Source organism: Protomyctophum parallelum (genome assembly GCF_964188405.1).
Source record: "Protomyctophum parallelum genome assembly, chromosome: 2".
NCBI classification, from domain to species: domain Eukaryota; kingdom Metazoa; phylum Chordata; class Actinopteri; order Myctophiformes; family Myctophidae; genus Protomyctophum; species Protomyctophum parallelum.
Window position 1 is genome coordinate 33,298,958 of NC_139699.1, and position 23,282 is coordinate 33,322,239.

General features: G+C 41.0%; 1 protein-coding gene across 1 annotated transcript in view; it reads right to left on the reverse strand.

Moving 5' to 3' along the window:
• The window catches only part of map2k5 (mitogen-activated protein kinase kinase 5), a 63,834-nt gene that overhangs the window by 14,013 nt on the left and 26,539 nt on the right, over positions 1 to 23,282 (reverse strand). The window contains exons 10-19 of the mRNA XM_083760148.1: positions 19,200 to 19,268; positions 17,407 to 17,488; positions 16,549 to 16,610; positions 14,365 to 14,413; positions 14,166 to 14,239; positions 12,008 to 12,058; positions 11,849 to 11,920; positions 9,225 to 9,254; positions 1,188 to 1,214; positions 601 to 633 (exon numbers count right to left, since the gene is read on the reverse strand). Coding sequence (XP_083616274.1) covers positions 601 to 633; positions 1,188 to 1,214; positions 9,225 to 9,254; positions 11,849 to 11,920; positions 12,008 to 12,058; positions 14,166 to 14,239; positions 14,365 to 14,413; positions 16,549 to 16,610; positions 17,407 to 17,488; positions 19,200 to 19,268 — 549 coding nt within the window. The remainder of the gene's footprint in view (positions 1 to 600; positions 634 to 1,187; positions 1,215 to 9,224; positions 9,255 to 11,848; positions 11,921 to 12,007; positions 12,059 to 14,165; positions 14,240 to 14,364; positions 14,414 to 16,548; positions 16,611 to 17,406; positions 17,489 to 19,199; positions 19,269 to 23,282) is intronic.

Below are 23,282 nucleotides of genomic sequence, written 5' to 3' on the forward strand. Positions count from 1 at the left end.
AAGGAGAGCAGGGAGAAGGGAAAGGTCCCTGGTTGGGGACTGGTGCTTATGTTGGAAATACAGACACAGTATGTGTGCGTGTACACAAACAGATAAGCACACAAGCAGAGTGCACACTGCACTATAGGGAAAAAGGAACCAACCACAACTTGACAAACTTATACACACTGGTCAAATATACTCAATAATCTGAGATGCAGCAACACATCATACCATTAGCTGTCTGTTTATAAGTGTCAACTGGGATATGAGGGTTCTGAACAGGAATTTAAGACTAGTACTGTTAGCAAGAAAATCCCTGGATTACTCTTAGTCTGGTTTTGGGCCAAACCTGCTATTTGGTATACAGAGCAGCAATGCACAAGGCAGCTGCTGCTGCTGCACGTGTGTATGTGTGCTCGTGTGTGCTACGGGTGTGTTACTCTCTCTCTACAGTAATGTGCATATGTGAATAGCTGGAGGCAGTTGCACAGGGCGGAGGGTTCAGTGTGCGGGGAGAAAAGCTGCCTGAGTGGCTTGCTTCATTAGGAAACAAAATATAAGCTTTCCGGGCCATTAGGACTGACTTTAGATGCAAAAGCACATAAGACGGCGACTCACCTCATCAACGATGCATTGCAGTAACTGGAGAGGCTAGAAGAGGGGAGGACAGACCGACAAAAAGAGGGGGGGGGGGAATATAAACGTATTAGCCTACAATGTCTTGGCAATAGGGAAAATCAATAGCATAATAAAAATTGTATCTACTTAGATTAATCAAATGCAGCGAGCTCTGGCGGAGCCATCATCCACCTCCTGAATGTCTTTATCCCATTCTGGGCGGGAACCCCTTTTGGTGTTAGCATTATGTTATGCTTTAGCTATTGAAAATAGCAGATCTACAAGCTTGTAGGTCTGCTATTTTTTTTAAATCGAACCACTGACATAGAAACATAGCTTTTTCAGAAAACTGTCAGGATGTAGAAGACATTTTTTGAATCTGATCTCAGGTCAGAATGGGTTATTATCCCATAATGGCACCCAATGTAATTCCAGCAGTTAAAGTCTGCTCTAACAACATACTGAAGAGATGCAGTTTGTGAGAATTTCCAAATGAGAGAGCCAATCAAGAGTGAAACACTGCCGGGTATGGAGGGAGAGCCGTTTTTCTCTCTAAACCTCTTTTATGCTAACTCCATAAAACTTACCATTAAGGATCCTTGGTTTTTCTGAATCTGTAAAGCAAGACAGAGACAGAGAGCGAGAAAAGGAGGAGAGGCGATATGTAATTAGTGTGTCATAATCAAAATGATGCACTTGGACACATTATGATCACTGGGAGAGAAAGAAATAATAATTCCTGGTGGCAAATTGTGGGCATGCGTTAACAGCATTTACATAATGAAAACATACAAATGTTAATAGCTTTGCTCTTATTTGTTGGAGAGGGGGGGTCATTATGGCAAATTTTCAGAGATCTTCTTTATTCCTTCCCTCCAGGTTATATCTATAAATGCTGCTAGGGTGTAAAATTGTTCCAAACCGCATTAACAGGCTTTTCAAGGACTGAGTTCATTTCTTTTTAAAAGATTGAATTGATGCAACACAAATGATTGTACGCTTCTGTAAGGCAAATTCATTCGGTAATGTACTGTTTTAGTTAGGTAAAGTTAGCTTAAGTTGTGGCAAATCTGCAAAAAAATGCTTACCACTAGCTTTCTTCACAGATGTGTTCATAAAGGTGTCTAGTATCACAAAAGAAAATGTTCCAACCCAACTCTTGGGAAACTTTGTGACAGCTGCTGAAAGTTGGGGTACCATTATCAACCAATATAAGGCAAATAATTCCAAATTTCATTATACTTTAAGTAGCATGTGAGATGTCAAACTAGAGGGTTTTCATGATGCTGAATCCATTCCAAGCTATAGTTTTGCACGAAAACACTCCTTGGGCTAAATTCGGCCATAGCCACTTGCCCAAATGTACCCAAATCTGCTGACCCTCATCACATTTGTGATGACGGCTATGGGCATTTTTTGAGTGTTTTTTGTGCAAAACAAATGCTTGCAATGGATTCAGAATCTTGAAACCAGCCTAGTTTGACATCTCACATGCTACTTAAAGTTTGATGAAATTTTGAATTGTTTGCCTTATATTGGTTGATAATGGTACCCCAACTTTCAGCAGCTGTTATAAAGTTTCCCAAGGGAGTTGGGTTGGAACACATTTTTCTGTGATAGTAGACACCTTTATGAACACATCTGTGAAGAAAGCTAGTGGTAAGCATTTTCTTTCCAGATTTCCCTTATTATTTGGCCCGACAATGACCAGAATGTGAGGCTCATATAGCAAAGCTACAACTGAGCCCCTTCAATATTAAAATGCAAGTTGCTGAAGAATAATTCCAACAAAAAATATTCATAGTCTTTCTGGCTTAGGCAAATACCAGATTATGTTCAGTGAATGAATTGCTCATTCGTTTCTGGGTCTTTTGATAGTGAATTAGACTCGCACTTATCGATTCACTCAATAAAATACAGGGTTTCTAAATAAATATCAAGAGACTCCTCAACTGCCTTTATATCCAGTTTTGCACGATTCAGACACATGATTAAAGGCTACTATGGAAAAATAATTAGTTCAGAAATAATTACAAGGACAGAATTTCATGCTGCTCAGGAGCCTGAAATTCGAGAGTGGGAGACAAACATATTGAAGCATAATTGAGCATGTATTCTTTTCATATGCAGCAATTTTGACCAGGCGTCAACAAACTGAGGCTTAATAACTATGTCCTCTCCCTCTTAACGTAGTCTCTGATCGTTGTCAGATGATTATCTGATTAACATATCACTATGTGCATGTTCATCCTGAGGGTAAACAATGTTTAATAAGTTGATCGAGCCTTAAACAAGCCTTCATTCATCCCGATTGCTATGCAGCTTGAAAATATATATATTTTAAGGACAATTATTTTTAAATGGAAAATCATCAAGTTCTGATTGTCGAATAAGTCCTGTCTGCATAAAAAAACATCAAATCTAACAAAGACAGCAAAGAAAGATTTAGTTGTAAGAAACCAGATATTGTTGCTGTCAACCGGATACCTCGTAACTCATATAAACTTGCCATAATGCAAAGCTGAAAACAAACTTATTTGAGACAAAGGTACTCCACATCCACAAAATGACTGATGATTTTTAATAATAATAAACTTTATTTATATAGGTATATATATTTTAAGGTGAAAGCTTTTTATACTGTTGCAAACACACTGATCCAAGGATATTCAATACAGTTAAAGGCATAAAGATTTCCCTCTGACATTTCAGTTAATATATATTTTACTAATTGAGTATCACAAAACAACTTTTTACTGTCAAATAAACCATGGCTTATCTCAAATTTGTGTGCATTTGCATGTCTGGGCAATTACTGTTATGCATCAGAAATTAAATAACGTATAATAATCACATTATTGTATTTTTTTTTTAATACATTTTTATTCAAAGAGTATGACATAGGCAAGTTTCACAGAAAGAAAATACAACGCTTTGTTTTTTACATTTTCTCCCACAACTCCTTTTCCAATCCTCCCCACCCACACACCATGCACTGGTTGTTTGCCTATTTCTCATGCACAATAAACATGGTACAAAGACAGCATTTCATATACAACTTACTGACAGACATCATGGATCATAGTAGTGTAAAAAGGTATGACAGCTTACAAGTTCGTAGAGAACAGACTACATATCAATATATACGACAATATAAACGATTAACCACTTAAACCTTATATTATATACTTTAATTAACCGGAATACCCAGGGTCCATGATAAGCTCCCTGCTTTGTTCCCCCTCTACACCACATCTTTGTGGAAAATAGCTAATCTACAATCTCCCCAAATATTGTGTTGCGATGGGCAATTTTCTCTGAATGTTCACTGCAGAACAGGGGCATATCATGTGGTTAATTAACAATCATTACAGAAGCTTTAATTTGTTTATCAGTTAACACGTTTAACTGTTGACAGTCATTAACATTTCATATACATTCAAAATTCTATATTCTGTAGCTATGTGTTTCAGTACCATGACAGTCAGGTTGTCCCTTTATAGTGGAGAGCAGTCGTACAGCTCAGTTTATCAATGTTATTTATAATAAAAAGAACAAGATTGATTAAATAATTAGGTGCACTGGACAAGGTACATTCCTGAGACTAACACATGACACAGTGGGCAGTTTAGATCATGCAAGGCTATGCAAGGATCATATGGGTAGCAGTTATACATGGCGATGCATGACGATAAATAGCAGTAGTCATTAGTTTCCAAGTCGGCTCTATTGGATGGTGATATCATGAGTCCAGAGAGTGTGAGAGTTTGCAGAGGTTGTCTTTTAGCGATGGCTCCAGTAGGGATGTCGCTCTCGGGAAGAAACTTTTTCAGGTTGACAAGTGATCTTGGTTTTCTTGGATGGGCGCTGGTACCAGGAACAGATGGCTTTCTGGTTGGGCAATGCTGGTAGCAGTTTGTGTCACCCTAGTGTCATGTGGTTCTTTGATGGAGGGCAGCTGACAGCCAACGCCCTGCTCAGCAGTGTGGAGAACACACTGGATATTGTCCTTGGAACAGGTGGAGGTGGAGCTACGGCAGACTGTGATGGAAGGCGTAGAGATAGTTTTGATTACCCATGTATGAAATTGGACCGGGACCGTCAGTGAAATGTTCAGCTTTTTTAGTTACTGTAGGAAGAACAATCTGTGTTCTTGATTAAACAGTAGATCTTCTTGTCTCATACGAGGTGTCAGTGATGGAACTGTATTCCCAAGGAACAGAATAATTTTGCCCACTGGTGTCGTAATGGTTAAGACACTTACCTTTCCACAAACATGTACGCATGTTAAGGGTGTTAATATTTGCAATGTTTAGTTCAAAGATTGTCCACCATTTATGTTGAGATAAACTAGCTAAAAAAAAAAGAAAGAAGATCACAAGATTATAGACAGGATGTCAGAGACGAGTGCACAAGTGCAACATTTACCAATGATGATGTTCCTACTAATATCAAATAGACAATTTAACTTGGAGAAGCTAAAGACAAAAGATCACTCAGCATATCTTGATGTGTAATGGTAGATTCAAGCAGTTTACGCTCAAACCACTGGTGTGGTTTTTCATCCAGAACTAAGAGAAACAGGTAAAAAACAGAAACAGTAAAACAGGACCAATGTCCTGGACCAAAGACCAAAGACCTCAACAGCAAGCCGTTAAAAAAACCTCCACTTATGACAAATAATGCAAATTAATGTGCATTAAGTGGTCAAGTGGAATTAAAAAGACCACTTCTATAATCAATGATAAATATGTCTCTCTACAGTACATATGGCAAACTAGTACACCCCCATGAAAGCAAATGACACGCGCAGAGTAGACAACCCTTTAAGGGACAAAAGAATTGGACAATAGCCCTCTCCAAAAGCACAAAACACCCTGAAACCCTAAAAGCTAAATCATCCTCAACATATCCCTTATCTTACCTATACCTTGCATCTCCCATGACAAGGACTGTGTCAACAGTGTGCAGTCAATACACCCAGGTACAATCAATACACCCCTATTCGGTTTTCCTTTATTTGTCCCTCCCCTACTCCCTCGGCCCACACTGAAATGTTCAGTGTGAAGTGTAGCAGGGGGTTTGACGCAGACAGCTGTGCGGGCGTCTGCAAAAATGACAGCTTAGGCCTGAGGACTTTGGCTGGCTGCGCCTGGCGAGCTGGAGCCAAGCACCATCGCCACACCACTCTGCTACAGCCTGCAGGTGAACTGTCTGCAACACCATATGGAGGTGGGGGAAAATTAACAGTGAGATGGAGAGAGCTGTGGCAGCGGGAAGTCTAAACCTAAAACTATTCCTTCTTTCATTCTCTCACGCTCCATCTTACATACATATTGAGTCATATGAAATATACTGTAAGTTAAATTAAAAAAAATTATAAGGAAGAGGAATAAGTAAAAACATATATGGCGAAAATAAGAAATTAAAGTTAAATCATTAGGAGAATAATGACTGGTGTGTGAAAACACGAAATTGTACCAACCCTGTACTTCTAGCTCTATGAGCAAAAATGAAGAATTCTCCAAAGCAAAAGCAAAATATTGTTACAACATGAACGCCATTGTTCTGCAAAGTTCTGCGAATTATACACATGCATCCTACAATGAATTAGACAGAACTTGTACAGGGGAAAAAATTGTCTTTCTTCATATATTCAATTTGTACTGAATATAACCACATGGAACCTTGTGCAACGCAGAAATGTGTCAAGTGAGGACGATAAAGTAACCATACAAAATAAATAGAGAAAAAGAGAAACGGAAAGATCTCAAATTCCCAATAGGTCAAACTGGGAGTTGGATGTCTTATTATTAATACTTAAACAAGAGCATCTTTGCGAGAAATGGGAAAGTGTGGTGGTGGGAAGGCACCCAGTACCACATTCTGTGTAGAATTCATTAGTATATGTAATACAACACTAATGATTAACATGATAATGGCCATGTTAATAGATGCTGCCGGAGGGAAGAGTGACTGCACTATAAAATGAGACATGCCCCAGCTGTAGCCACGCACGCACGCACGCACGGTCGCACGCACGCACGCACGATGTGTCATTTATATTACCAAACAATAGATTTAAGATGTGAACAACCATAAATGATTTCTGATTTGCACACATGTTTGGTTAGCACTAGCTGCTGTATGAAGCAAGGGCATTGTCCAAAAGGAGCAGAAATTACTATAGGGATTCATCATAATTGTTATCTGCCTATCTATTGCGAAATCCCCTGAAGCATGTCAGAGTTGCATTATCCGTGAATTAAAAATGTGTTCGTTGCACTGCGTAAAGAACCTTTTCAAATCAGAAACACATTACAGTCGTACCTGTTGTACAAAAGTACAACATAACAGTATGATATATAATAGTATAATAATGAAGGTGTAATTGGAAACACTTGAGAATTAAAAGCCCTTTATGAGGGACATGCAGCTCACAGACGATAGCCTTGACTAATGTTCATTAAATTGGTTTCCTCTTTCCCAGGAGGGGTAATTGGAATGCTGAAACAATGCAGTCACTTAGGCAGTCCCTGGGAAGATAATGTTAGGGTTCCAGCACACGGCTTCTTTAATCAATTACAATGACGTTTTATTTAATTGAGGAAGCAGCGCACGTGTTACCTGTCGGATAAAGGGCTGTTAAACGTACACTGAAAGATAGCAGATAAGCCAAACAACATGCAAGGAAATATGCAACATGCCATATCAAGAACAACCTTGCCATGTCTTTGTCCATATTGTATAGCTCTTTGTATGCCGGTGTCATTGCACCATTTTATCCATAACCAGTGGTGTCATGGTGTTTTTTTTTACTGGTACCACAGTGGGTTTTTTTTTTAATCCCACGATTTTGTAACCCATTTTCACCCCTGTGTCAATTATCTAATGTGATCCTGGGCTCTACACACACTCCACCAACCTAGTCCCCATATATGGGGGACATGGGGAGAGCAACGGACTTGAACTCATGCTTGGTATCACGGTGTTTTAATGTCACGTGCACGCGCGTGCATGTGCGCATCACGGCATGCACACAGAACAGCGGATATAGCCTAAGCCTATTGTTAAATAGACACAAACACAAAAGTAGACTTAAAATAGTCAGACAAACATCTTTACTGCACACTAGCAAAACTAAAAAGTTTGCTTTGGACGAATTATTCTGTTCTTTGATGGAGGAGGCATTCTTCTTGTGTGCAGAACACCTCACAGCCGCAGTAGCTGCTGTAAGTGTGCATGCTATGCACACTTGCACACTTGTGCATGCTATGCACAGCTACAGCTACTACTTTGCATGTTATGCAAAGTAGTAGCCATTTGATTCGGTGCGGTACTTGACAGACATGGCGTGAAAATAGGGGGTGGGGGGGGCACCAGTAAACCTAGACCACTGAGTACGTGGTGCGTCTTGGAAAGTCTGGTGACGCGAGGTTGATTAGGGGCGTCTTCTCTTGAATCTAAGGGGACGCGTTCTAGTGCGCACGCACATGCACCGTTCCGTCCCTGCACGTCAAAAAATGACTGGTACCACAGCGTGGTACTGCGTAGTACGAGCATGACACCACTGCCCATAACTAATCAGAATGAGCCAAATAAAAAATGTGCTCCACACACGTATACACTCAGGAAATCCTAATTTTAAAGTAAATGTGTTTAGAAATTGTGGCTGAAAAATACGCAATAGCCGAAGGAAGTTTGCCACGAGGTAAAGTAAGGTAACAGAGTTCAGATTGCTCAGTTAGGGATTACTAGCAACATACTCGCTGTAAAGGCTCAAGAGTAGGCTTAATAGGCCCAGGCCGTAGCGTAACGGTCTGGGCACCGGACTGGTGATCCAGTCGCGGTGTGCCGCGGGTTCGACTCCCGGACCCGACACGGCCTTTACCGCATGTCATCCCCCCATCTCTCTCCCGTTTCCTGTCAGCCTACTGTCTGTCCCTTAAAAAATCAATAAAAGGCGTAAGCCGCAAAAAAAAAAAAAAAAAAAAAAAAAAAAAAAAAAGAGTAGGCTTAATATGTCACATTTGCAGTTAGCAATTGCATTTGAGCAGGATTTAATAATAAACAAGGGAATAAAACAGTATCCATGCATTTTACATGAAAATTCTGGCCTCCAGCTTAGTCTCGTCTAAGGCTTTAAATCACGACATTCCACTTGTCACCCTTCAATTAGACCTTATATCACGTGATGCCCTGCAAATATATTTTTAAAGTTTTCTATCTGACTAAAATGCCGGAGGAACAGATGGCATTTTCTTTCCTTATAAACAAGAAAATGGCAAAACTGAAGTAATCCATATTTATGAAATCAAAATACACTCTACCAGCACTATGTTGACCCCCAATGTCATGCTAAATCTGTTTTCATGAATAATCAACTACCGTATACAACTCAAGTGAGATGCAAATACAATACATTGATCCATAATTTAGTAAAATCTCTATGCAACATTACCGAATAAACAACTTGGGTTATTATATGGGGTGTACTGGAAATGTTTGAGAAAACACGTTTTAATACTTTCTAATGTACATTTTCTTAAAAGACCTGAACAGGTCCATTGCTGACTGCTGAATGAATTGCACATAATATACTACACAGAAGTGTACTCACTCACCTGTGGATAGGGGAATGTGCCCAGTGCCAACTGTATAAAGAGAAAAGCATGAGTGTCAACAGAGTATTGAGTCCAAGCCATTTACATTTTAGCAGCAAATCCTGAATGTTCAAAAGCCACATTTAGTGTTCTACAAAGCAAGCTACTGGCGCCTTAGGTGTACAGTGCAGAGTGGATCACAATAACAGGAAAGTCATTGGAGATCCATACGCCAGTGCTACAGTAGGCCTGATGTGTGTGAAGGAAATGTTTGTATAGTGTGTGTAGACTGTAGACTACCGTATATCTTGCGCCACCCCTTATCCCTAAACTTATTTGACATGTTTTACCATTTTTAAAATAGTTCAAATAGCCAATCTACAAGCTCACAACGTGTCAATGTAGATTGACTACTAGTAAAAAAAAAGGCAAATAATTTTAGGGATAAGGGGTAAGGGGTGGCACAAGATCGGGCCCTTAGGGTGCATTCACACCTGTACTTCTGTAGACTCAGTGCGATTGGGGGGTGAAGTTGCATTTTTAATTTGGTGCGTTTAGAGTTCACGCTGCTCTTTTTCAACCGCAGCAGGGACTTTATCAATGTGTTCAATTCATAAACTACACAGTAATATCTATAGTGTTAAAATTATACTTCAAATCTAGTTAGCACGTAAAGTGAGGGTAATGTGGATGCAGGGGGTGTGTTGTGTGTGTGTGTGTGTGCACACGCGCACACAATAGCAAATCGCTACAACTTTACTAACTTGTTTTGTAAAATAGCGGCTAACCTACTGCGAGCGCAAACTCTTTGCTTTAATGCAACATTATGCAAATGCGCGATGGAACCCATAATCACCTCCATTATCTGGCTATTACGCTATATATCCTGTACACTGCAGTGTGTTTGTGTGTAACCTTCAGCATTTGATATATGATTGTCTGTCCATATTCTATCTCTTCACGTCTGTCCACGGGACATCTTTATGCTGCGTAATAATGCCTTCGCCTTCCTCATCATGTGCCAAATACAAATTTCTTCATCCCACAATGACACATTCTTTGGTTCACCCCCTATATATTTAATGCAATTGCAGTCAAACCTGCGGTAATCCGCCCTCTGGTGTCTTTGAAGCGAAGCGAAACCCCTGTTTTTTTGTGAATTAAAATGCGTTTGTTTGATCCGCACCAGAATTCGAATGAGCCTTCACACCTGCCCAAACGAAGGACACTTTCCAACAATACGCAGCAGGATTCATTCTAATGGCAGTAAAACATCCTGGTGTGAATGCACCCTTAGACTACATACAGTGTATCGTGTATGTGAATTGGGAATATAAAAGCCTTTCCATTGCAAGCTTCTTGATATCTTCGAGTATTCGTGTATTTGCATGGATAGTTAAGTGCTGCAAGATTTAACGAAACGAGCAGAATATGAGGCTTATAGGCTTTGAAAGAAGCTCAGTGCCCACTTCTAAAAACCCACCATCAGCTATTAGTTAATAACCCCCTACAACTACCCCCTGCCGAGAACAAAACTGTGGGATAAACAAAAGGACTGTGGGGCAGATGGATGCGGTGTGAGTAATAGGGTGGTCTCTTTCTTTTCCCTTTTTTCTTGATAACTATCCCCTGACATTTGACAACTCACTTGGGGAGTCCATCTTTCATCTTGGTCAAAGGCAGCTTACCGGAAGATGCTCAAAGTGACATGTTTGCATTGAACATAAATAGACTAAGCAGGCTGAGGATTATTCCACATTAAACAGGACTTGAAGCCATTTCATTTAGACTAATGTATACTGTTCTGGTTAGAGTAAAGAGGAAAAGGGGTCTTTTGCTAGCATGGGGAGAAAATTCATTCTATACCAAAATAAAGATTATGCTGATAATTGTCACGTGGCTGGCTGTCTTCCTTTGCATTCATTACTATAAGGATTGTAATAATATTCAACAGTATTGACTTAATGCAGCCGAGATGGAAGTCTAAATAATTTGTCAAACTGGGAAGGGGGAGAGCTGTGCACAAAAACAGATGGAGAATCAATAGTGTCAATGGGGAGGGCAAGAGACCTGGCATCAGTGTAATAGTGAAATTAAAATGTTATTTTGAAAGCGTAGGCCTGTCAGCAGCACACTGTATCAAGGCCTTGGGGAGAGGCGGGCAGAGACACTAATGCACAGCCACGCACAGAGGCGCATATACAAGCACCAACAATATCCATTATCCAGCCTATATAGTCCTTCGCAATACCCTCCAGGGTTCCCCCTTCTTAACATATCCCTCAAATTGACGGGAACAATTAAAACATTGCTTTAAATGTACTTATTATTACATACATTAGTTCTAGTTCTATTTATCCCTCAGTATACTGTAGGCCTGGACCATATCTACACAAGATTTAAATCAACACTGAGGTACTGTGCACCTTTTATTAAAGTAGAGAATGGATCCATTAATTTGTACAAACTGCTGAGTAAGTAGTAATGCTCAAAGCTCATCACACAATATCTTCCCAGGACAAGTAGCCATTGGACTCGGGTTTGAATCCCAGGTTAGAACATAAAAGTTACGGATTGCCGCATTTTTTTCCCCTTAAATGTTCCGCAGCTCAATTCTCTCTAAAAACAATCCAGTGGTGGTTTACCTCCATGAATGAGATCCCCACACTCCACACATCTGCATGGATACCGTACTGCTCTCCTGATATCCTTTCAGGCTGTGCAGGAAAGGCAAACAAACAGTTCAGCTACAGTACTCATTATAGAAAGTTAATGTGTATTCGATAAAAGTAGAATTCACTCACCGCCATGTACACATTAGTTCCCACGTATGTTTTGGCAATAGAATTCACCAACTGCAAAAAGAAAAACATAAAAAAAGATAATCAGTCATATAGATTTAAGTGTACATGAAAGTAGAGGGTTTAAACTGATAGAGAGACATTGTCAGACAACCTCTAAGAGTCACTACCTCGTTGTCCTATTTTAAGTATAGCAACTCCTATCTTTCATCCTTCTGCAACTTACATTCCACAAAACGACTGAAATGTCAGGATGTTATTTTTGGGCTGTTCTCGGTGCTTACACAAGGGAACAAGAGGGGGACGAGGGGACATTTAGGCGTGTGTGTGCACGCGCGATGGCACACGCCATCAATGATATAGGACTGGGATAATGACTGTCTGTCCCCTTATGACATTTTTAACCCATTCTGGGCGGGAACCCCTTTTGATGTTTTTAAGCATTATGTTGTACTTTAGCTATTGAAAAATAGCAGATCTACAAGCTGAGAAGCTCACCAAGTGCCGCGCTACAAGCTTGTAGATCTGCAAAAAAAAAAAAAATCATGAGAATGTGGCGCAAATCTTTGAATATATATTCTTTCAGATCTAATGTTTTTAACTCAAATCTTTGCTCCCTTGAACAATATATTTTCAGATGGGGGTCGGAGGCCAAATTATACATATAAGTCTGGGGGTCCTTGACATGAAATAGTTTGAGCACCACTGACATAGTGGGTTAAAATGCAGTCCTGCAGAGAATGGGCTAGAGATAGAGCGCGCTATGACAGTGACTCAGTGTTGTTATTGGTAAGTGTTAATTTTGACAGCTAATTTGTATCTAGTTTTGAGTCTTTTGAAGACATTTTCATTTAGTTATAGTCGTATTTTAGTCATCTGAAATGTTTTAGTTGACTTTTATTTTGGCGGTGCCTTGATGCCCGAGTGTACACTTGGTTGTATGCGGAAAATAGACAATCTACAAGCCGAGCTTGTAGATCTGCTATTTTCAGAGCACAACTCCGGAGCGCAACCAAACATAAAATGACTGGTCTTTTAGTTTTAGTAGTTATTTGTCGACAAAATTGTCGATATATGTAGTCTTAGTTTCAGTCAGTGAAAAAAGGTGGTCGACAAACTTTTCATCATAGTTTCAGTCGACAAAATTAACATTGATTGGTAGGTACCACCAAGTCGAGTTTCTACGGAGGCTGAAAACGAATGAATTGCACAATTCATTCAATCAAAAAAGGGTGTTAAGTAGAAGTGCTCTCAGCGTTGACCATTTGAGGAAAGTGTCTCTGCTGATGATCACACACACACACACACACACTCTATTGTCCGTCGGCAATTCATACATATCAATGAGGCTGTGGCGTCATAATGTTAGCCAGTCAAATTTGGGGACTCTGCAGAACAATGGCGTCCGAGCGGCTACGTTAATGCGAGGGGCCGTCCCGAGGGATCACTCTGTTATCTTGAGTGGAAAATGAATGCGCAGACTGACAGGTTAGCAATACACAAACAGAAGTAGCTATAGTGCACGACACGCCACGGTCGTGCACACACACAAAATGGCACAGAGCAGATAGCGGCGGTCACAGAGAAATTCTTCTTAAGCCCGATTTGTGCACAGCGGGTGTCATGTGTCGAAAATAGCAGTTCTACAAGCTCACAAGGCATTGTGACGTCACGCAACCCATTTTGAGTTTGTAGATATATTATTTTGACACATGTGCTTTGAGCTTGCAGATCTATCATTTTCAGTGCACGACTGTAAAGGCAGTCTGTGGGACACATGCTCAAAAAGGACAATTCATAATAATGATAATGAGGCAACACAAGAATTCAGAGTTATGAAGTATAAGGATTTTACTTGAGTAGGAGACAAACTTACATGACCCGTCATGTATTGGAAACCCCAGTCTGACTCCCAGAGTCACAAAAAGGCGACAGCCTTTATAGCTTACTCCCATAATAACCAAACCCCCAACATAGCCTCAAGACGTTCAGCAAATGGGACAGTGACATCGTAAAACAAACAGGACCAAACAGCACCACAGGGGTGTGACAGATAGAGATAATATCAGACTGTAACTTAAAGTATTATTAAATGTTTATATCTTAATTTCCACGACACGGTCATACTCTTTTCAATACACACACATGCGCAGCAGTTTACCTGTGTGCTGACACCAAAGTCACAGAGCTTGACTTGTCCTCGAGTGTTAACCAGCATGTTGGAGGGCTTGACGTCTACGGAGACAAAATGGTTGAGAGGAGCGCTGTGTCAGCACTCTGCAGCTGGGCTTTATCAACTCTCTCTGGCTGTTGTTTAATAACTTGGAGCCTTCATAGTCCCCCCTTCCCCCTCCTCTCACCTCTGTGAAGTATCTTCAGGCTCCACAGATAAGTCAAGCCGTTGACCACCTTGTGGCACAGGGGGAGGAACAATATTATTTATTTCAACATATCAGAAGAACTTCACCGCAAGTGCTGAGATCCAAAGCAACATGCAACTATTTAATCACACTGCAAAGGTTTAATAGCGTTTCATTTAAGCAGCATCTATTGTTTTTATTAAACTGTAAAAAACAAGAATTAAAGGAGCATTCAGTGATTTGGACCCCCCCCCCCCGGTCTGCCCCAGTAACAAGATGTGCACACACATGCACTACAGTGGGGACACACGTGACAGGCCAACAGCACACACACCAAGGCCCGCCCCCACTCGATCATGATTGGCGGAAGGCCCCTCTCTATCCTGATTGGATGAAGGCTGGGCCACCTAGCCAAAAACAAAACCTACGGTTTTTTGACCCCAGGGATTAACTGGGGAAAGGGAGGAACTCCTTATATGGTTAGCACACTCTACAGTAAGGAGGATTATCACAAAACAAAAAAATAAGTGATAAGTGAAATCACTGAATATACCTTCAAAGTAGCTACAGTATAATCAGTAATATGTCAAAATTAATAATGAATTACCTTTTTTGGTATTCAGACAGCTAGCAATGTAACTGTAACTGTACAGTTTCACATAATGGATGGATGTTATATATTATTAGTAGTAGACCATTCATAAAAGGGAAGCAATAAATGGTGTAATCATTATTATTTATTTTTTTTCCCTTTTTTTATTTATTTTTTATTGATTTTTGAAGGGACAGACAGTAGGCTGACAGGAAACGGGAGAGAGATGGGGGGATGACATGCAGTAAAGGCCGTGTCGGGTCCGGGAGTCGAACCCGCGGCACACTGCGACTGGATTACCAGTCCGGTGCCCAGACCGTTACGCTACGGCCTGGGCCGGTGTAATCATTATTACCGGTAAAATACATTGCATCTTGGTCAATACAATATGAAGGCATGCAGAGCTCTACTAAGCGACAAAATATTTGACTGTTAACAAACAAGTGTACAATTTTACCACTATTCCCAATTCTGGGACTAACATTTGGTGAAAATAGCCTAAAAGCTCAGCGCCTCAAACCTGTAGCACATTGTGAACTTGTATCGTGATCGTCTACTTCCGGCAAATAATATATTTAAAACAGGGATTCAACCCCTGACCTCCCAATCTCAGAGCGGACACCCTAACCACAAGGTGACTGAGCTGGTATTAAACTAAAAGGGTATAATTAAATTGTGGCAAGGTGAAAAAAAAGAAAAAAGTTAAACACAAACCCCACAAAAGAGTCAAAGGTAAGTAATGTGCGTTCGATTCCCGGCCAGCTAGGCCATTTGCTGCAAGTCACTCGACCGTCTCTTTTTCAGTATTTTTCCTGTCTCTCTCCACTGTACTTCAAATAAAAGGTCAGAAAAGCCCCAATATATAAATATAACTGCTGTCAGTGTGTGCTATGTTCCACACCCCCAGTCTACACAATTCTGTCCCCACGAAACAGGAAAGAAGAGCGTCTTCTTGACTGCAATTCTCACTCAAACCCCGTCTCCCTGAACTCGTACTGCCTGTGGAAGCCCGTCTCCCTGAACTCGTACTGCCTGTGGAAGCCCGTCTCCCTGAACTCGTACTGCCTGTGGAAGCACGACGACAGATGAGAGAGCAGCATCACACAAGCTCTCTTGGGTTCTTTGCCTTCTGTGATAATTAACAACTGTGACAGTAGATAAGAAGGGAAAGCTGTGAATTAGAATTAAGGCTGACTAAATAGCTGTCAATTTTTGATGATTACGGACAAAGTTGAAGGAGAGGGGAGACAAAGGGGAGGTGTGGGGGCTTGGCGTAATGAGGGTTGAGAAGAGGGACGCATTTATCCAAATCCAAGGGCTTTGACATTAAAATGCTGTTTTTAAAATAGTCGTGTGTGCGTCGTCCATCTCCTTCCTATGGGCGGCTAATTGAAAACCTCACACCTACAGTTCAGCAAACTATTGTAGAAGAGCCAGATGGACATGAAAGACATGATTACTTAATTGCTGGTCATGCTGAGTTACTACCGATTCATAAAACTGATTAAGTGCTACATTACAACTCTGTGCCTTTCCCTTCTACATGAACCAGCCATATCGAGGACAAAGGGAAGTATTTTATATAAACTTACCGCTTCTGCGATCCTACCGAGCACATGCTCTGGGATTCTCCTGAAGACATCCAGAGAACCACCTGCACAAAGAAACCGGTAAGCCGTGCCCATTAAACAAACATTACTTTTTTTTTTCACTCACACAACTCTCACTCATGTTCTAGCCGTTTTGACCAAATGATTTGCAAACCACATTCTTGTATTAGATAATTAGACAATACCTAGGTTTATGCATATCAGGGTACCCAGAATCATGTTGATGCCATATAAAATGTATATTTGTCATGAAAACTAGTATACCATTTTGGTACTGTACATGTGCACATAGTCTGAAATAAAATAAAATAAATAAAAGTACACACAAACAAATTAAAGTCAAGCTTTATCATGCACTAGTTAGTAGCTCTTAGCACACAGACATGCTAACCAGCCGACAGCAATAAGGCATTCTACTCGCTCTGTAGAAGTGGAAAAGGATACCTGGTGGAGAGACGCAGGCGCGTTCCCTGAGGCCCTTTCTACTAAGCTTAGGCTATAGTAAATGGTAAATGGTAAATGGTGCATTTATATAGCGCCTTTATCCAAGGCGCTTTACAGAGATTGTGCATTACATTCACCCATTCACACACACATTCATACACCGATGGCAGCGGAAACCATGCAAGGCACCAACTAGCACATCGGGAGCAATTAGGGGTTCAGTGTCTTGCTCAAGGACACTTCGACAGTAACTCTGGGGGAGCCCGGGTTCGAACTGGCAACCTTACGGTTACCATCCAGGCACTCTACCCCTGAGCCACCGCCGCCCTATAGCTACAGTATGAGTACAGTAAATACCCTGTGAAAGCCACAGGCCTTATCCAAAGCCAGACTCACCGTCCATAAACTCTGTGCATATGTTTATCCTGTTCTCCACAAAAAAGGCACTGTAGAAAGTGATGATGTAGGGAGAATCACACTGGAGGAGGAAACAGGGAAGACAGCATGTTATTGTTTACAATGTAAAATGTCAAGTCCGAGTAGACATTTCCTGGGTTTTACTTAATAATTTATTACCAAGGCCTTAAACATCTCTATGGAGAAAACACAGTGGACCGCACTCTCAATGCCACACTGATAGGTTACTTGCAGAGGACAGGTGTCTGCAATATAAGCGATCCCTCCACCCAAGAACATGACGTCAAGACGGAGTGTTTCATCTTACTCACTGTACTTGCCGTTTTGCACATGCACGCTGCCGTTCACTCCCTTGTTTACGGCTCAGAAAGAATGTCTCGTATCTCCTAATCTAGGGAACTCTCCATTTGGGTAATGTTCCGTCTTCATTTCTGACTTCAGCATGCCTCTCGTTTGGAATATTAACCCATTCTGACCTGAGATCAGTTTCTAAGAATGTCTTCTATGTAAGTCGCTCTTCGATTCTTCAAAAATAGCAGACCTACAAGCTCATAGCGCGCCACTCGGTGGCGCGCTATGAGCTTGTAGATCTGATATTTTTCAATAGCTGAAGCATAACATAATGCTAACGCCAAAAGGGGTTCCCGCCCAAAATGGATTAAAGCTTCTAGAGAGACTTTAGCGTGACAAGCGCCGAGGTAAGAATGGAAGATTATGTCTCCCGGTTTTGGGGGGGAACGGAAGGCGGGGCTTTTCAGAGTAAAATCTGACATATCTGCTGGCACTCCAGCGCTTATATTTTGAAAGATGCTGGCAGCATCCAAATTGTTAATTAAAGTTAAAAAAAAATGATTAATGTATTATTCATCTCATCTGGGAACTACTCATTCTGGTATTAAAATTGTGACTTTGCACAGTTTAAGTGGAATATATATAGTTTCCATACTTATTTCTATACTTTGAATGTTTCTATACTTAAAGGTTCGAAACAAAATATGAATCTATATATGCAAGATGTATGTCACAAATGAAATGGGAATAAACTCAGTCAAAGTCAAAGTTGTACGATTTGATTTGTAACACACGTTACCGCAGTGCAATTTGTTCTCCACATTTGACCCATCTCTTGGAGCGGTGAGCTGCAGCCGTGCCGCACTCAGGAATCATTTGATTAGTTGATTTGACCGACCCATTGATGCGGAGTGCCAAGCAGGGAGGCATTGGGTCCCATTTTTACAGTCTTTGGTACCGTATGACCCGGCCGGGGATCGAACCCCCGACCTCCCAGTTTCAGGGCGGACACTCTAACCACAAGGCCAACTATTTAAGAATGCATCTAGGTGGCCTGTGGGTAAACCCTCAAGTTCGTGTCCAACAGACTTGGGTACAATTTAAAGGTCTAGAAGACTATTATTCAAGAATGTTCGATATGTTTGAATGGTCTTTGTTTAACCTATTTTGGGCGGGAACCCCGTTTGGTGTTAGCATTATGTTATGCTTTAGCTATTGAAAAATAGCAGATCTACAAGCTCATAGCACGCCACCGAGTGGCGCGCTACGAGCTTGTAGGTCTGCTATTTTTGACATACAAACATAGCTTTTTCAAACAGACATTTTTAGAATCTGATCTCAGGTCAGAATGGGTTAAGGTATCTAATGGCTCTGTCTCCACCAGCCGAAGGCACTCCGTCCGTGTGTGAAAAATTTACCTCTAATAATGAAACTTCACCAAAGCAATAGTTAAAAAACAGGTTAGATCAGTCCACACTAACCTTGTAGAGAATCTCTAACTCGGACATGATCTGTTTCTGCAACTCCACTGTGATGTCCAAAGGAATAACCTGAAATTACATTTTCAGGGAAATCAATAAAGCGTATGTCCTGGTTTAAAACCAAGGCCACAACGTTTAATTTGACTAATTAGTGAAACATTTGTGGATTTCCCATATTAAAAAAACACACCTGTGTGAACCGAGTGTGTGCTCTCTCTCTCTCTCTCTCTCTCTCTATACCCCTCTTTCTCTCTGGTGCCCCCTACTGGTATAAATAAGTCACATACTCGTGCTCACACAGGTACACAAACAAACAGGTACACGTAACACGGACATTGCTGGTTGTAGGAGTCAAAAAGGTAAAAAAAAAAAGAAAAGAAAAGTGAAACTGTCAGTTTCTTTGTATCCGAGCATGTGTATATGTCTCACAATATACCAAATGAAAGTAGTCATAGAGGGGCCTCCAAGCACTCCAACAATGGGCTAACTAATTTCATAATCATAGTAATAAATGGCCGATGTCACAGACTGACCTCCAATGTCCTCCATGAAACCTGATAACATAACAGGTACTGCACCAGTTAGAACCCAACCACGTCTCATTCCAGAAATCATAATAGTAACTTATATTTTTTCATTCACTGTATTCATCAATGCTTATGAGATGAATACATTATATTGCGTTTCATTCACTCAAACATAATCCACAGATGTCCACAGTATGAGAACTAAAACTGACAACTTTGCTCCACACAAAAGTAGAAAGCAGTCAATTAATACTTGTATGCTTCCTTTTGAACAGAGACAGTGTTGGCCGAAAACAGTTCAATGAAACAGTTTGTTCCTGCTTGGAGTCGTGTCAAAAACAAGATGAAATAAGGCTCAATTGTATCGGGGCAACAGTAGACATTTCTATGGCAAACATCTCCAAATCACACCACAACTATCTGGGTGGAGAAATAGCACTACAGGTAAGAGGAGAAATGTTCTTTTTGTACTGCCGCTGCCCCTTTAACTTTGGACAAAGCCGTTTTACAAAAAATGCTTTCTTTAATTATCTTGAACAGTTTAGGGCAAAAAGAGAATACTTCAGCATGGTTGATACTAGGCTTGGGCAATATATCGATATTATCGTTTATCGCGATATTTAAAATCAATATCGGTAATATCGTGGACTATATAAATAATATCGAAATCGAATATCGAATAATATCGAAAATAATACCCAATATCATAATTTTACCGTCATGTAAATATGGATTTTCTTTTAAATAAACATCTACATAACTGTATGTGTGTGTCTGTGTGATGAATTTACAAGTATTTCATTTTAAACGACTATAATTTGCCTAATAACTTAGTGTCCATGCATTGACTGGCACTGACGCTGAATTACGGCAACGAGGCGACAGCAGCGTTGTCGGACCGCCTCCGCCCAGGAAAGTAAACAAAACATGGCGCCGGTGAGAGTAACAAGTCCTAGCAAGTTGGTTCATAAAAAAACATCTGGAAATACTGCTGTTTGGCAGCATTTCGGGTTCCAGCCAAATTAAAAAGGCTGATAATCGATAATACCGATAATCGCGATATTATTCACGGTATCAATACCGATATCCAAAAATCAATATCGCCCAAGCCTAGTTGATACAGAATATCATTTCCTAATAAATGTATTATTATTGCGACCATAGGTCGCAGTTTACTATGAAAACCTGCATTTCATGTTAGTCAGTCCGTCACGCCTCATGACACACTCCATATATGGTCGTCTCCATATATGAATATCATGACACTGACCTCATCAAACCCTGGATATCCATACATGGAGAAGACTGGATCATCACCTAGATCTGCATATATGGAGCCGGTCAGCATCTCTACATCCGAGTTGTTACAGTGTTGTTACGTGTCAGGAAAAGCCCTTGGAATACCAGACCCCAGGCATCCCAACCATGGACTGAAACAACTATTCTTAGGGGTGGGCGATACGGAAAAATACAATATAAACATATCAATTAACATATGGAATGTCAGAACAGGTCAGCTCCATATATGGAGATCTAAGGGTCTGAGGTCAGAGGTAGACGTAGGTGATGATCCAGTCTTCTCCATGTATGGTTATCCGGGGTTAGATGAGGTCAGTGTCGTGATCTTCATATATGGAGATGGCCATATATGGTGGCGAGGAGTGATGTCATGAGGCGTGATGTCATGAGGCGTGACCATATATGGAGGGCGTGAACTCACGAGGTGTGACCATATATGGAGGGCGTGAACTCACGAGGTGTGACCATATATGGAGGCGTGATGTCACGAGGTGTGACCATATATGGAGGCGTGATGTCACGAGGTGTGAACAGATATGGAGGCGTGATGTCACGAGGTGTGAACAGATATGGAGGTGTGTGATGTCGCGAGGCGTGACCAGATGGAGGCGTGGGGTGACTAATAACTAACTGACGGACGGGAGATGCAGGTTTTCATAGTAAATGCGATCTACTGTTAAAGGTTTGTTAATAGCTGGTTAATGATTTACAGCTATGCCTTATAAATAGTAATAGATTGTGAACAAGGCATTAGTAATCTACTTACTAATGACTTGGTACAGTAAGTATGCTAATAGTTGATTTCATAGTTACTTTCATTACAAGTAAACCCTTTCTGCTGCAAACTCCTCCTGAGATATTCTAACACAGAGTGGTCCCCAAACTCCTCCTGAGATATTCTAACACAGAGTGGTCCGCAAACTCCTCCTGAGATATTCTAACACAGAGTGGTCCGCAAACTCCTCCTGAGATATTCTAACACAGAGTGGTCCGCAAACTCCTCCTGAGATATTCTAACACAGAGTGGTCCGCAAACTCCTCCTGAGATATTCTAACACAGAGTGGTCCCCAAACCTTTCAGCCTGTGACCAAAAGAGATTTCTCTTGTGGGTCTCCCTGGGACCCGAAAATAGCAACGCGTCGTGAGTCTCTATTTGAGCGAGGTTTCCCGGCCGCAAACACTTTTATTGGTTGAGATCTAGACACTACTATTTATTGGTTATTTGATTAGTTGAGGCAACGTCGTAACGCAATGGCCGACACTCCATATCAGGACAGTTTTTTCGCACAATATCGCCGTCGGAACGCTCGCTACTTGTCTGTGTAGATGAGGTGTTATCCGGCATGCACTTTCAGGTGAATGGTTAAAACAAACAGATCACAAGCACTCGCAACACAAGGCCCATAAAAACGTAGGCGTTTCACTTCTCTGTGTGAATGTGTGCAAGTGCGTGCGTCAATGAGACACATTCAGGGGGTTTTTCACAATAAAAACGATTCAGCCACCTCTGGCACACAGACCACCAGTTAGTCTCCCCTTGAGTAAGGGGTTCATTCGATATCGATCAGTGTAGCATGCCTATCGGTCTGTCATTCAAAGTCTGATTCAATGAATCGGTTCTCCAGTGTGGCAAGCCCATCAGTCTTGTAGTAAGTAAGTCTGTCTGATTCAATTGGTCCTCTTTCATAGGTTGTCCCACTTGTGTGTGAGTGCATGCACCCATCATGGTAGCAGGCAGCATGAGCGACAACACATGCAATGTGTTTCAGAGTATTTCTGACATGTTTTGGTGAATAGAGACAGCTACAATGACATGTGTACTGTACATGTGTACTTCCAATTCTGTTCTAACAGTTTGCTGAAGGCCACTTCTCGTCACAGAATGAGCGTTGAATGAGGAAGACCTTTACTGACTTGCACAGAGCTCAAACTTTACCATATCAAACAGCTATGGAATGAATTGGAACTAATCACTAAGGCTAATCACCCAATAGCTGGTGTAGTCTCAAAGTTCAAGGAAAATTAGAAAATGTGTTTCCATTCATGGAGTTCTTGTCAGACAGTGCAAGAAGGAATAAAAGACAGCAAACCAAAAAAACAGATAAAATATAAAACAGTAACGTAAATTTGCTCATGAGGTGTCACCAAAGAATGGAATTCATATTGCAGGACAAGATGTCATGAAAAAGTTGAGGGTTTAGTTCAGTGGTATTCAAACGGCGGCTACGGGCCAAATGTGGCCTGTGGAGCACCCCC